A 16,177-nucleotide genomic window follows, 5' to 3' on the forward strand; every position below is an offset into this window, starting at 1 on the left:
CCAATCAGCTGAATTTACCACAGGTGGCCTCAATCATCTTCTAGCGACTCTCACAGACGACCAAAGCCCACCGGATGCATTCCAGTTCCCTTTGGAGTGTCGTGGCAAAGGCCCTAAATACTTATGTACATAAAATATTACATTTTTACATTTCTAAAATGTCAAATCATGCCTAAAAATGTGTTCGCTTTGTCTTCACTGGGTATTGTGTATCAACTCCGCTCAGATGGACTAGCAGCAAGTGGATGTTTTTATAGAAAATTTTATTCAACATACATTTTCCAGCAAAAAGGCAATATACAGGTGGAGTGGTGCTTCTACAGGGAGGAGCTGCAACTGGAAAATACCAAACCAAGGAGGGTTGATCAGATCTCACCTTTCCCCCCAAGTTACCAATTCCAGTAACTTTCAGAAAATAGTTTTTCCCAGAAAACCCGGAATGGGGAGATAGTGAGAAGTAAACCCATATTCCTCCAAACAGGATTTTCAAGAAAGCAGGGAATTTTTGGGAAAGTTCTCGGAATTCTCCACCCCAGTTCCACTCCTGGGCAGCTCGTTATCTAAGCCTGCCATCATCATCATCATCATCCCCATGACAACTGATGTCATCAGGTTACACAAAGGAAGAAACAGAACAAAAGAGAACAAGACAGAATCAAACAACCCAGGAAAAAAATTATAATAATACACACAAGGAATATTAACACCTGAATCCAATCTGTAGCCAGCCAATAACAAAGTTGGTTTAATTTCATTTTACATGTTTTTTTTTCTCCTTTAAATATACAAATTGAAATGTCTTCATAAAGCCAAGTCGGATGAGTTAAGAAGGTACAGGAGGCATTCCATCTGTGCTTAAGGAAAAGGTCAGTGTGTCCGTGTGTGTGGGTTGATACAGGAATAATAATTGTTACCAGTTCTGTCTACAGTTAAAGCGGGGGGGCTGAAGCAGCACAGCTCACTCACTGGTCCAGTCTGAACACCAGGGGGCGTACTCCCCCATCACAACACCCTCCGCAAGCGGGAGACAAAAAGGAGAAGTGAGGAGACAAAAAGGAGAACAGAAGGGGAAGCGCAACGATCAAAACAAATGGTGGTGTGTGTTTGTGTTGTGGGAGTGGTGGGGGGGGGGAGGGGGGGTTTGCAAATCAAAACTACAACCAACGCTTACACATTTACCAATCCTGAGAAATGTAAAACCTTTGATATTAGGTGCCAACGTGCAAGATGAAAGTACAGACAATTTATTTTATTTTTTTTAAATTTATTTTAAACAGATGCTGTGGATTTTTATTTTATTATACAAGAAGATTTTTGCAGAAAAAGACAAAACGGAATTTCTCCTTCAACCAAAACTAAGTGAGAAAGAAGTTGTAAACATGGAAATAGTTCGACTAGTTGCACTAAAGGGGACGGGGGTATGAAGAAGGCCCCATCAGGACAGCCTGACCAGCCTCAACCCACCTGCAATGGCCCTCTTCTCAACAAAAAAAAAAAAAGAAAAAGAGAGGACCAAATCACTTTTTTTCTGCAAATGACGGCTTCCCCCCCTTGCTTGGCCTCGTCACCCCCCAACCTACGCAGCAGCTGTGTCTTTTAAACAACTCTTTATTAAAACCAAAAAACAAACAAAAGGGGGGAAATAAAGTCTAGAAGATCATGTTCACTCCTGGCCTCTCCTCCTCCCCTTCTATTAGTTAAAATTCCAATTTCATGTAGTTCTTCCAGACCAAAACAGGCAGTCAACAGTTAGAGAAGCCAAAATAACAACAGCCTCAAAAAAAAAAAGTAGTAGAAAGGGGAGGGGTGGCGGTGTGGGGAATGGGCGGGGCTTAATTTCATCACCAGCGGCCCGCCAGTAGATGCATGGAGCCGCGTGACAGGGGACTGCAAACACCAGAGGGTCTGTCTGTGTGGGTGTAAAAGGTGGTGAGACAGACAGACACAAACACGCGCACACACACACACACACACACACACACACACACACACACACACACACACACACACACACACACACTAACACGCACGCAAGCACACGCGCACACACTAGCACGCAAGCACACGCGCACACACTAACACGCGCACGAACACACACACACACACACACACACACACACACACACACACACACACACACACACACACACGCGCGCGCGCGCAGGGTTGGTTACAGTCTGTGGTTATGGTCGGTTAACGGGGGGGCTGATCAGTTGTGGATCTTGATAGCTTTCTCCAGGTAGGTGTAGCGGCCTCTCTTTGGAGCTTTGTTGAAGTGGTCCAGCCCCAGCCAAGGACGGGGGTGGGACATGTTTCCTGCAGGGGGGACAGGGGAACATTAGACCACATCTGTAGAATAGACTTAACTATCTGAAAGAGGGGGAGGGCCGGAGAGACCGTCCCAGTTTACCTGGCTGCGGCTCAAAGTCCTTCAGGTTGACCTCGTACTCGTCCTCGGTGATGTACTGGTGACGGCCCATCATCACAATCGCAAACTTGAACTGAAAAACAAACCACCAGTCAGAACACCGCTCCTCAGGGAGGCTGGCTCACAGCAGGACAGGGTTGAAGATTAAGCATCAGCGGTTTGGAATAAAATAAGCCACCTTTTATAGGTTCCCATCATACAACCAGGCGCACAAAGCCCCATGCTAACCTCAGCAGCTGTCAGTGATTACATCCCATCATGAGTACAGCAGCTCTGGCTGGGGGAGGTCTTGCACCTATGATTTCAATATTCAAGAGACTCCTTAACGCCATCTCCCCCCTGAAGGATTTGAACTGACTTCCTACTGGTTGTTCCACATAGCTACTTTAAGATGTACCCTAATTGGAAGAGGACATTTTAAATAGCTAAAACCAAGAGGAATTAAGAAAACTTAACGCTAGCCGGCTGCAGCTACGCCCCACGTTGACGCTAGCCGGCTGCAGCTACGCCCCACGTTGACGCTAGCCGGCTGCAGCTACGCCCCACGTTGACGCTAGCCGGCTGCAGCTACGCCCCACGTTGACGCTAGCCGGCTGCAGCTACGCCCCACGTTGACGCTAGCCGGCTGCAGCTACGCCCCACGTTGACGCTAGCCGGCTGCAGCTACGCCCCACGTTGACGCTAGCCGGCTGCAGCTACGCCCCACGTTGACGCTAGCCGGCTGCAGCTACGCCCCACGTTGACGCTAGCCGGCTGCAGCTACGCCCCACGTTGACGCTAGCCGGCTGCAGCTACGCCCCACGTTGACGCTAGCCGGCTGCAGCTACGCCCCACGTTGACGCTAGCCGGCTGCAGCTACGCCCCACGTTGACGCTAGCCGGCTGCAGCTACGCCCCACGTTGACGCTAGCCGGCTGCAGCTACGCCCCACGTTGACGCTAGCCGGCTGCAGCTACGCCCCACGTTGACGCTAGCCGGCTGCAGCTACGCCCCACGTTGACGCTAGCCGGCTGCAGCTACGCCCCACGTTGACGCTAGCCGGCTGCAGCTACGCCCCACGTTGACGCTAGCCGGCTGCAGCTACGCCCCACGTTGACGCTAGCCGGCTGCAGCTACGCCCCACGTTGACGCTAGCCGGCTGCAGCCAGCTAAAAAATACCTGATCATTTTCTGAACTGCAACGCCAAACCCCATCCTGAAAACAAGATGTTAGTTTATGGGTGCTAGCATTTTTTTAACCAGTCAAAACTGGAAGAACGCCAAAACAAACCAACCCACTTCGTACATGGATTAGTCAAGGGGATTGACCTTTTTTCACTTGACTATATGACGCGTTTTCAGAAACACCATTGCTTTGGAGAGAGGGTTTAGAAATGTTACCAAACTGACCTTCTCAAACTCTTTCTCCTGGACTTCGAGCATGTTCTGAATCCTCCTCATCACATCCCTGAACGGCTCACCCTGAAAACACACACCCCCAGTCAACAACACAATACTTACATAGTCAGCCAGGCAGCCAATCACATCAGTCAGCCAATCAGCCAGGCAGCCAGCCGGCCACCAGCCAATTAGACCACCAGTCACCAACAGAGATGACAGAGGACCTCGGATTTCCCCAGAAACACCGACCTGTCTGATCTTCAGGAGGAAGGGGATACCAAACGTCCCAAAGACCTCCTTGTGGAAATGGGCAACTGGAATCAACATCTCATTCTCCTTATCCAGGTCCACCTGGTCTAGAGGAAGTTCCTGGAGAAAGACACAGGGAGGGAGGGGGAGACAGAGGACTGAGTCAACAGGTAAAGTCACTTCTACTCCATTATAAATATATTACCAGGGGAAAGGAAGAAATAATCTGTTATGTAGCGTGGAGAGAGGGAGAGGAATTTACCTCCAAACTGAAAAGTGAGGGAGAGGGACTGTACCTCTATTCTGAAGGTGCGACTGGCTGCTGGAGACAAACATTCTAGCAGCTCGTCTTCCTGATGAACCCCGATGATCTTATAGCTGACAATCTCCAACAGCCTGCAGGGGTGAGGGAGGACAGGTTTATTTAAACTACAGAGATGGAGCAGTCGCTAAATGTACCCTGCTCTACCAACTGCTGAGCTGCCCCCCCACTACAGGAACACCTACAGGAGGGTAGATCTCCAGGAACAGGAAGTTAAAACCTACAGGAGGGTAGATCTCCAGGAACAGGAAGTTAAAACCTACAGGAGGGTAGATCTCCAGGAACAGGAAGTTAAAACCTACAGGAGGGTAGATCGATGTCTGCTTACCGGAGCTTCTCAGAGCCTTTGTCGGAGAGCTCCACTGCCTTTTTACATTCCTCCAACAGATCCCGCACACAACCGTGTTTATCTGGATACAGAGTGATCTCCTGTAGGGAGAGAGAAATCACCACCATGGGCAAACCAGGGAAGTGAGAGAGAGTGTGTGTGTGTGTGTGTTAGTTTGCGTTACCTCCTCCCGGTACTGGCTGTTCAGCCATATGGATTTGAAACTCCGCCTGTTCTCAAAGTCTGTTATCTTCATCTTCAGCTGAGACGAAAGAAAACGAGTAGTCAACATAAACACATACACACACGTCAAACTCAAGTACATCACAGATAATTGACTGACTGTAAAACATCCTGAGCATCTTGCTTTTAGGAGGTCACAATGACAGGCCAATTCTAGTCTGAATAAGACCGAATACATCTTTGAAAGACTTGTTTTTTTGGACTGACTGCTGAATCATAAGCTGCTTTCTTTCACCAGATGTACAGACTCAGACCACCAATTTTCTACCATGTCCACACAACTGTGTGATAGTGCATACCACCACATCTCTGTAGGCAGACCAGTACCTGTTGGTAGTAGAGTTTCTTGGGCTGGCGTGGTTTGAAGAACTGCAGCAGGTCTCTGAGAGTTCCTTCATAGTTATGTCTAAGAGGATTCCCAGGACCGTCCCTGTACCTGCCCAGAGAGGAGAGGAGAGGGGGAGGAGAGGAGGTGGTGGAGAGGGACAGATCAGGAGAGGAGAGGGGGAGGAGAGGAGGTGGTGGAGAGGGACAAATCAGGAGAGGAGAGGAGGTGGTGGAGAGGGACAGATCAGGAGAGGAGAGGGGGAGGAGAGGAGGTGGTGGAGAGGGACAAATCAGGAGAGGAGGTGGTGGAGAGGGACAGATCAGGAGAGGAGGTGGTGGAGAGGGACAGATCAGGAGAGGAGGTGGTGGAGAGGGACAGATCAGGAGAGGAGGTGGTGGAGAGGGACAGATCAGGAGAGGAGGTGGTGGAGAGGGACAGATCAGGAGAGGAGAGGAGGTGGTGGAGAGGGACAAATCAGGAGAGGAGAGGAGGTGGTGGAGAGGGACAAATCAGGAGAGGAGAGGGGGAGGAGAGGAGGTGGTGGAGAGGGACAAATCAGGAGAGGAGAGTGGGAGGAGAGGAGGTGGTGGAGAAGGACAGATCAGGAGAGGAGAGGGACAAAATCAGGAGAGGAGAGGGACAAATCAGGAGAGGAGAGGGGGAGGAGAGGAGGTGGTGGAGAAGGACAGATCAGGAGAGGAGAGGGACAAAATCAGGAGAGGAGAAGGACAGATCAGGAGAGGAGAGGATGTGAAAGAGATGTGGAGAGAAGTGTGGGAGGAGAGAAAGAGGGGGACAGGTTACTCAAATTGACTCTTCAAACTTCTTGTCCAGAGTCCTGTGTGTGTGTGTGTGTGTGTGTGTGTGTGTGTGTGTGTGTGTGTGTGTGACAGCAGTCCTACCCCTGGGATTTGAAGAACTGGAGCAGCATTGGGTCTGTATTGAGCCTCTGAGCCACGGTCTTCGCCACCTGCCAAGACAGACTGGAGTTAGAGACCAGTATCTTGGACCATACATCTACATGGTTGTGGATCACTATTCAAAAAGTCACTATCTGCTTGGCATTAAAAACCTGGCTGCATGTTAGCAACACTATCGTTCCCACCCAGGGACACGTCAACTGGACAGTAAACAGGTATTAGTCAAACTACAAAGCATCTGACAGGTCCGTTTCCTTGGTCACCCTAGCCCGGACTAGCCCACTCCTCAGAGCAGGAAGGGATGACCTTGGACTCATTCTGTCCACCCTGCTGGGAAGGAATGCATACCGGTGGGTCCGTGGCATGTCCCTCATGGAATAAGTCCCAGTAATTCCACTAACACTGCCTATGTAGAACCAGAATTACGGAAGTAAATCGCCAATGTCCCCTAATTAGCGGGTGGCACAAACCGAGGCTTTCCATTTAAATCCTGCACATTGAACGCGGAGATGCAAAACTGTCTGCATATTAAAAAAAATAAAGTGGAGGCTAAAGAGACGGACCCTCAGAACAGTACATACACATCCCGCTACAAAAACCCTCACGTCCTTATAACAAAATTCAACACCCTCCTGATTGTTCACCGCAGGCCTGCCATTGGTCGCCTCCAAGATCAACATCAAGCTAAGATGTGGGACAGATGACAGCAGGCAGCTCAGGCACTTTACCAGGGAAGAAAAGCCCAGGGGCTGGTCTACTTGAGGAGTGGGTTTCTCATTGACACCAGAGCTACAGCAGCCAGGTGTCTGCATAGATCACCCGCTTCCACAGAACCAAAACCACGGAGCGGGATGTCTTGCTCCGTCTACCATCCCCACCTGAACCTCTTACAGCTAGCAATATGAAGTGACATCAGGTGTACGCGACCTCTTCCTGACCTGGAAGTAGTTCATCCTATTGGAGAGAGTGACGACAAAGCCAGGGTCGTTGTGGATGGTTTTGTCACAGAAGATGACGTCCACCCGGTGATACAGGTCTCTGAAGTAGTCCTTGGCTGTGGGCAGCTCGCTGCTGTCGTTCTCTGGGTCATCTCTGCAGGGAGAAGGACACATTGGCTCCATTCACAGGAATATCTTTCAGCTCTCAGAGTTGGAGTAACGCCAGTATTCCGGGTCCACGTGGCCATGTCCTCGACTCAAATTCACATGCAACTTACTTCTGGAAGACGATGATGTCCCCATCCATGAGTTCATCCAGAGCTTTATCCAGTGAGACGTCATAGTCCTGTATGCGCTCTGTTAAATTAGGCTTCACTTCCTGGAACACAGACCCATGGGATATCAGCGTTATCAAAATGTTCCCAAATCTACAATTAAAATTTGAAAAATTAACTGAAACTGCGTTAAGTATTTTGCCCAGCAGGGGGCAACGTCATGCAACAACACAAGGTTTGTTAAAAGTAACACTTATTTTTAACATGGTGTCACCCATCACAAAGGATGTGCTTTAAATATCCCACGGTAGCATTCTGCCTGTGTGTTGGTAGGCAGTAAAAAAATAAAAAAAGGATAGGCTACATGTAAAAGTGCAACTGAAACATAAACGAGAGGTGTAACTGCATACATGGAATTCAATCGTCCAAAAATTCGAACATTTTCTATCTGTATTTGTTGTTTTCACATGTAGATGCTGTTGAAATGAACAACCACTTGGCTCTCATTGCTTAACTCCTATTGGCACCATCTCAGCTGCGTTCATGTCAGTTCACAAGACAGGTTTCGCGCTGCGAGACACATTCGTCAGAGGGGATGAGTGCAGCGGTATAATAAACATGGTTAGCCCAACTTATTAACACCTAAAGCCTTACTAGGAATGCCAGCGATAACAAGGCGGTGGATTTCAAAGCAACTTTTCAGTCCGATCCCAAAAATGTTTTTTCATACATAGATTTTTTTGTGTGTTCGTGTTAGGTCCGATTATTAAATATAATTTCCATATTGAACTTATCAATTAGACAGCCCTATCGGGTAGCGTGTGGGCGTGTTCACCTCATAGAGGATAAGACTGGTCTCCTGTTGAAACCCTGCTCTCTCACACATAACGGGCAACAGGTCTCCTGACAGGAAGAAAAACAAACGTTAAACACTGAATACACACATACGTACATAAACATACATTCACTATTCAGTAAGTCTGAAGCTGTTCCACACTGATTGTGGTTACAATTGAATGAATCTAACAACTGACGACCTGTGACGCGTTTAAACACCCGGGATAGAGACCCCATTGCGGGGGTAGACCCCCACATTTCTTTTTTTATTAAATATTTAAACAGTTTACATTTTAGTAGTTCAGCGCTCTACAGCAGAGCAGTTTTCAGTACTAAGCACATACACATTCATACAGTCGCAGACTGGCACTCCAAAGGGAAACAAGTTGTAGTGACTGATTTAAATTGGAATACAAAAATGTCAATATTTCATGATCTCCTCTGCTCTAATTAGGATGTTTATTCAGAGATAATACAAGGTGGAAATGGGGCCTCTTTATCCCAGGTGATTAGAGATAATACAAGGTGGAAATGGGGTCTCTTTATCCCAGGTGATTAGAGTTAATACAAGGTGGAAATGGGGTCTCAGTGTACCAGCTGTAATTCAGAGATAATACAACGTGCCTTGCAAACAGCACACAGGTGTACTTACGTATTTTACAGGATATAGGTGTGTAGATATGTCCACAATAATTTAAGCTTCTGGGTTTTGGATCATACATCTTCAGGAACAACATGACATCATCTGGAGGAGAGAAAAGGTGTTTATAATCGACAGAACAAAAATCTATATTAACATGACCACGTTTATGAAATCTTATGTACAAAAGCCTCATTTATCAATTTAAAAAGTAATTTACTATACAGAATCGATGTCTGGGGGATTTATATTTGGTAGTAAGGGATGGAAAGACAATGTAGTAGGACAATGTAGTAAGCTATGACTTAACTGCCAACTTGAGAATCCTAACCCCCATGAGGTAACTTGTCAAAGCTCGATGTTTAAACATTAGCTATGATAGACAGTAAATAAGTTGCACAGCCCTGGATGTCCCCCGTCTAAAAACATAAGGATTTCTCTGCTTACTTCAAAAGACTGCGTTTACTGGGACGTGCAACAACTAATAACACAAACAAAATACAACCCCTGGACAGCAGGGGTTCTTAACGCTAACTCCACATCTGAAAGACGTCACGCCTTCAACACATAAAGCCCGATATGGCACAGGCTATTTTCTGTCATTTAAATGCTTAAGGAGGAAACTGACCCAGGGTAGTTGGGGAAGTTTGCCCGGTAAAACCAATAGACAATTTCAAAGCAGTTACTTGCTTTGTTTTACGCTGAACGAGAAATGCTGTGTCATTTGTCCCCCCCCCAACATTTTTAAAACGTTTTTTGGGAAGGAAGGTATTAAGTAACTTGAGCAAAATAATGTGTTTTAATTGATCTTTAAGTCCACTTGGATTGCTTGGATGTCCAGTAGATTGATGGTGGGCTGACGGATTCAGAAAGCCCTAAAGATCCTATAACGGACAGTAAATTTGCGGTCCTTAACAACCCTAAAGATCCTCTAACGGACAGTAAATTTGCGGTCCTTAACAACCCTAAAGATCCGCTTACAGACAATAAAACTCACGGTCCTTGTCGAACTTCGGTAACGTTGCTCCGCTAGCGGCCAACTCCGGGTCCACAGTCTCCAGAAATATTGTCCAGGGAGTCTCGTTGTCACTCAAGTCTATCATCTGGTAACACACAGAGAGTCAGACACGAACACACTAAACAGCTCAAGACAGAGAGTCAGACACGAACACACTAAACAGCTCAAGACAGAGAGTCAGACACAAACACACTAAACAGCTCAAGACAGAGAGTCAGACACGAACACACTAAACAGCTCAAGACAGAGAGTCAGACACGAACACACTAAACAGCTCAAGACAGAGAGTCAGACACGAACACACTAAACAGCTCAAGACAGAGAGTCAGACACGAACACACTAAACAGCTCAAGACAGAGAGTCAGACACGAACACACTAAACAGCTCAAGACAGAGAGTCAGACACGAACACACTAAACAGCTCAAGACAGAGAGTCAGACACGAACACACTAAACAGCTACAGATCAACAGCTCCGTTACTCACAGACTTGTTGCAGTCAGCCTCATAGTCCAGCATGGCGGGTCGCTTGGTTCCGTTGCTGCGGGCCTGCATGGGCCACAGTCTCATCTGGTCCTGTGGGAAACCCTGGAGCGCACACACACACACACACACACACACACACTTAGACTAGGGCTTCACACCAACACAAGGAACATTGAGAGTTGTTTTGACGGATCTACTGGGCAATGTTTTAAAAGGGGTCTTTTCAAAGGAAGCCGTATCATTATTGTATAATATCAGATTGCTAGAGGCGATGACAGCAAGACAACCCCACAGATCCGTCTGTTATGCTTTCTGAAGTCTCAGTTGATGACACGGAAACATTATAATCACTGCTCAAATGAAGCCTCTTATTAGTTTATAACAGCTTATGTGTTCTCATAATGTAAGACAGCGCTGTCATCACACAATGACTTTCCGACCTGAACTTTCAGTTGAATGTCATGCATGTTAAGCAGATAATCGGGTATCAGCTGAACATTAATGCCCACAAGAGTGTAAAAGTTTGGGTTTGGAAGATTTGATAGGGATTTCTGCACGCAATTACTCTGAAAGGCAGCAGTCGTTGCCAACTGGGTGGGACTCCTGACTTCCAATAGTGTTTATAGTAAGCGGGGGCCATCCCAGGTTACTAACACTTCGCTAATCATTTGCACCTGTTTTAATGCATCAGATTCAAATTTCATAAATGTTGTGATGGTTAAGGTAGGGTGTGGTAACTGTCAGCTTAAGGAAATTGCATTTCTGCTCATTTAAATTACTGCTATTACTGCCACTACTTCGACTATTATTATTACTATTATTACTATTATTACTATTATTATTATTATTAACTACTATTGCTGCCACTATTATTATTATTACTACTACTACTACTACTACTACTACTACTGCTGCTGCCACTATTATTATTATTACTACTATTGCTGCCACTAATATAACTACTATTACTGCCACTATTATTATTATTACTACTACTACTACTACTACTACTACTACTACTGCTGCTGCCACTATTATTATTATTACTACTATTGCTGCCACTAATATAACTACTATTACTGCCACTATTATTATTATTAATATTAATACTATTACTGCCACTATTATTATTTATACCATTACTGAACCTATTATAATTACTAGTATTACTGAACCTATTATAATTACTAGCATTACTATTATTACTGCCACTATTATTATTAATAGTATTACTATTATTACTGCTACTATTATTTGTACAGCTAATATTAATATTACTGCCACTATTATTATTACTAGTTTTACTACTATTACTTTTCCTGCTACTATTAATATTACTGCTACTATTATTCCTACTATAAATGTATTATTACTACACATATAATTGCTGCTATTATTATTGTTACTATTACTACCACCACTACAACCAGTACCATTATTACCACTATTACCATAACTATTATGATTACATTTTAAAAACATGTTTTTGAGGGGGGCACAGACAACCGTACTGCAATTTCCACTTGTATGTGATAAATCCTGCTACAAAGGGCCACAGTGAAATGGACAGGGATCTGGAACAACCAAAACCACTCACCATGGTCTGCGAAAGGTTCTGCACAAAGTCCTGCAGCGTGGAGCTCTTTAGGACCTTGAAGATCGTGTACTTCACCTTCTCCTCGTCGTACATGTCGTTGCCCTGGTGACCACAGAACTGGTCCTCTGTCACAATCTGACGGGTGTGAGGGGGAGATGGTTCAGTCAAAACTTTACTAGCTCGAGGGTAACAAGCAGAGAAGGGAGAACCTCCTCTTGGACAAACTGTGGCCTATGTATATACCTCAGACACTGTTTAAAGAAGTGCCTGAGAGGCTCCCACCACATTCACGGTCAACACCTCAATAAAAGCCCTTTTTGAAGAGGTTCTCTTCGGCGCTGTTCAATCAATCATGTAAAAGTGGAGTTCAAATGGGTTTTTGCCCCGTTTACATTTGAGTCCTTTATGCTCCTACCCAGACTGACTGACAGTGAAAAAACCTCCGGATGACAAGGTCTGGGTTCAGACACTAACCTGGACCTGCATGTAGAGGTGAGCCTCCTGGCGCTCTTTTCTCTTCTGGGCCTCCACCCGTTTCTCCTCCTGCAGCCTCTCCACCAGCTGCTGGGGGATGTCCACATCATTCACGGCCAGCAACACCTCACCTGGACAGGAAAAGGCAGCATCATCGATCATACCTCACCTCAGCAAACCATCGCTAACAGGGTTTTATAGGGCCAACAGGGTTTTATGGCGCCAAACATTGGATCTTGCATCAGGGATACCTAGTTTACAGGAGAGTACATACTCTTCAGGCAGGCCACAAAGAGGCCTATGGCAACACTAGGAGTGCTGGGAGACACTGTGCATACTGCAACAATAGCCCAGGTACTACACAAATAAGGCCTTTATTAGAGAGGCAGAAAGGCATTGTGGGATAGAACTAAAGTTACATCAACTCTCAACTAGAGAGACTCAGAGACCAAGCCAAAGGAAACTGTATGGACTGATGAGACCAAAATGGCACTTTTGACCCACAACGCTAAGCAGTATGTTTGGTGTAAGCCCACACATTCTGAGAACACCACAACTGTGAGGCATTATGGTGGCTCCTCAATCCAACTGAGAAGACTTTCAAAGGGATGAAAATTGCTGTTCACCAAAGGTTCCCTTACAACTTGACAAATATTATTTTTAAAGAATGTCCAGATGTGCAAAGCTAGTAGAGAGTCATTTAATAGACTGATGGATGTAACTGCTGCCAAAAGGTGCCTCTACCAAATATTCACTACTTTATGATTTGCATTCGTGAATTAAATTGTTCACTTTGAAATTATGGTCTTTATCTTTGAGTAACAAAATCTAATTAAATCCATTTTGATTTCATGTTTTAAACTTTCCGCTCTAAGCAATGTAGGCACTCAATTTGGGAGATTTTACTAGGCATCATCAAAACAAGTACCTGTACACCAAGAGAAGCACTGACCACCAATGACAACATGTTGCTCATTGAACTCTCCTCACAATGCAGATTACAAATTTTACAGACACTGGTGGATCCGGGTCTGGCATAGAGACCAGGTGACAGGTAGGGGCGTGGTCGAGTCGGGCATGAAGACCAGGTGACAGGTAGGGGCGTGGTCAAGTCAGGCATGGAGACCAGGTGACAGGTAGGGGCGTGGTCGAGTCGGGCATGGAGACCTGGTGACAGGTAGGGGCGTGGTCGAGTCGGGCATGGAGACCTGGTGACAGGTAGGGGCGTGGTCGAGTCGGGCATGGAGACCTGGTAACAGGTAGGGGCGTGGTCAGGTCGGGCATAGAGACCTGGTAACAGGTAGGGGCGTGGTCAAGTCTCTAAAAAGTTGTACAGTGTTGACAGGTCTGCGGTACCACCAATACAACTTGTTCTGTTTGGTAGACATGGTCTTTATTTATTCATGTTGTACCAGTCCAATATGACTGTCCGTTGAAATAAACCCTTGTGTTGTAAGAAAACTTGTTTTCGTGTTATGAAACTATTTTGATGTGTTTTCCCATAACTTTTGCTCAACAATATCGGAATGTATATCGATATCGCAATATTCATTATCAATATCACAGTGTCAAAACCAGCCCAGGACTTCTTAAAGACACCAACACTTCAACACCAACTACACCAACATAACACGGCTTCGCACCAACTACACCGTGTTACGAAGGCAGCATAACACATAGCATTACTAATGACTTAGTATAAGTAATAAAATAAGAAATAACCGTCTAGGCCTGGACTTAGTACTCCATCATAAATAAGTCATCATAGCCTGATGAAAGCTACCTATAACACGTCCTAGTGACAGGGTGACTTGTTCAGTTATACCTCGTCATAAGGTGACTTAAAGAGTTATGAAGCATCATAGGGCGACTTACTGAGTTTGGACTCCCGTATGTACACCAGCATGTAGGCGTTGGTGCAGTGACGGACTGACAGGTCGTCGTCATGGCCACCGTAGTTGTGTTCGATGGCCTCCTCCTTGGTGCACCTCGACACCACATCATCATCAAACTTGCACCACTGGAAGGAGGGAGAAAGGGAGACGAGAGAAAAGGAGGATCGGAAGGAGAAGGAAAACATCCTATTAATGCAGCCAAAAGACACCATCATAGTTTGCGCTAGTCTTTGAGGTCCATGATGGCCGTTAAAATTCGAGAAGTCCGGTCAGATAGAAGAGCTACCAGACATGTGGTTTTACATAGCCATATAACAGACTACATTTAAACAGCAATAAAACACACACGCTACGATCCAACAAATGTTTAAGTTAGTCGGCAGAATTAACTCTTCACAATCTTTGCAAACTGAGCATATGGGCTACACTTAGGGCTGTCGATCTAAATAATTTCAGCCAGATCGCAATAATTTCTTTATAGAAAATCTTTTTGCACAATATTTTGTGAGAATTCTGTCAATTTCCATGGGATGTCAGAGCGTTTGGCAGCTCTGCGAAAAGTTATAGGTGCAGATTATTCACCTACACTATTATTCACCGTTTCCTATTAAATCTCACTACGTTTAAATCTAGTTTTGAATTGTTTTGCAATGCACCATAATGTAGCCTAATTTCACAGCATTATTACTTAATAGACAAATGTGTTTCAGTCGCTAAGAAAAAAGAAAAAAGAAAAACTCAAGCATGTGTACAATTTTGTTATTTCCAACCATATTCCCTAATTGGATAATACGCATTAAAATGTACAGATATAAATATATGTTGTTTTCACATTGCATATGAAACATCGAAACACGTTTTGCTATGTAAGGAAGGCTATTTCAAAGATCTTTTCTGTGGTCTGGCAGGCCTCACTTGCACCATGGCTTGTTTTTTGTTTTTTTAACCGGCCTGGGGATGTCTGCTTCGCCCACGGAGTCGTATGCCAGAGCTGCCATCGGAGTGTGTGGCTTTTCAATCTGGCGCCACGCTTAGTCACATGACCAAACACACAGTAAGTCTTACTGTAAGAGCGAGCGGTGGCTTGCTGCTTCTGTGGCAACATATCATATAGGTCAGAATATTAGGCTACATAATAGGATATTAATCTATATAGTTTATATGGCATATTTTCAACCAGACATTTGGCCGTTGATATTTTCGTTTGCCGGCTAACAGAAACCCTGCATTGTGTACCTTCTCATTCATACACCCATACATGATTAAACCCTGCATTGTGTACCTTCTCATTCATACACCCATACATGATTAAACCCTGCATTGTGTTCCTTCTCATTCATACACCCATACATGATTAAACCCTGCATTGTGTTCCTTCTCATTCATACACCCATACATGATTAAACCCTGCATTGTGTTCCTTCTCATTCATACACCCATACATGATTAAACCCTGCATTGTGTTCCTTCTCATTCATACACCCATACATGATTAAACCCTGCATTGTGTACCTTCTCATTCATACACCCATACATGATTAAACCCTGCATTGTGTTCCTTCTCATTCATACACCCATACATGATTAAACCCTGCATTGTGTTCCTTCTCATTCATACACCCATACATGATTAAACCCTGCATTGTGTACCTTCTCATTCATACACCCATACATGATTAAACCCTGCATTGTGTTCCTTCTCATTCATACACCCATACATGATTAAACCCTGCATTGTGTTCCTTCTCATTCATACACCCATACATGATTAAACCCTGCATTGTGTACCTTCTCATTCATACACCCATACATGATTAAAC

The 16,177-nt window shown here is 45.2% G+C and overlaps 1 protein-coding gene across 3 annotated transcripts in view; it reads right to left on the minus strand.

Moving 5' to 3' along the window:
* Positions 1-2,086: 2,086 nt before the first annotated feature.
* Positions 2,087-16,177, minus strand: part of usp7 (ubiquitin specific peptidase 7 (herpes virus-associated)) — a 30,174-nt gene continuing 16,083 nt past the window's right edge. The window contains exons 14-31 of one of the 3 annotated variants that reach the window (XM_010875017.3): positions 14,338-14,482; positions 12,463-12,593; positions 11,989-12,123; positions 10,392-10,493; positions 9,885-9,990; positions 8,900-8,992; positions 8,246-8,313; positions 7,414-7,514; positions 7,136-7,289; positions 6,180-6,247; positions 5,277-5,385; positions 4,891-4,968; positions 4,707-4,807; positions 4,353-4,452; positions 4,057-4,176; positions 3,817-3,888; positions 2,411-2,501; positions 2,087-2,316 (exon numbers count right to left, since the gene is read on the minus strand). In XM_010875017.3, the coding sequence (XP_010873319.1) occupies positions 2,210-2,316; positions 2,411-2,501; positions 3,817-3,888; positions 4,057-4,176; positions 4,353-4,452; positions 4,707-4,807; positions 4,891-4,968; positions 5,277-5,385; positions 6,180-6,247; positions 7,136-7,289; positions 7,414-7,514; positions 8,246-8,313; positions 8,900-8,992; positions 9,885-9,990; positions 10,392-10,493; positions 11,989-12,123; positions 12,463-12,593; positions 14,338-14,482 (1,881 nt within the window). In that variant the 3' untranslated portion in view covers positions 2,087-2,209. The remainder of the gene's footprint in view (positions 2,317-2,410; positions 2,502-3,816; positions 3,889-4,056; positions 4,177-4,352; positions 4,453-4,706; positions 4,808-4,890; positions 4,969-5,276; positions 5,386-6,179; positions 6,248-7,135; positions 7,290-7,413; positions 7,515-8,245; positions 8,314-8,899; positions 8,993-9,884; positions 9,991-10,391; positions 10,494-11,988; positions 12,124-12,462; positions 12,594-14,337; positions 14,483-16,177) is intronic. The other 2 variants (XM_010875018.4, XM_010875019.5) reach the window with 2 other exon arrangements.

This window comes from Esox lucius, chromosome 11 (assembly GCF_011004845.1).
Source record: "Esox lucius isolate fEsoLuc1 chromosome 11, fEsoLuc1.pri, whole genome shotgun sequence".
Lineage (NCBI taxonomy): Eukaryota > Metazoa > Chordata > Actinopteri > Esociformes > Esocidae > Esox > Esox lucius.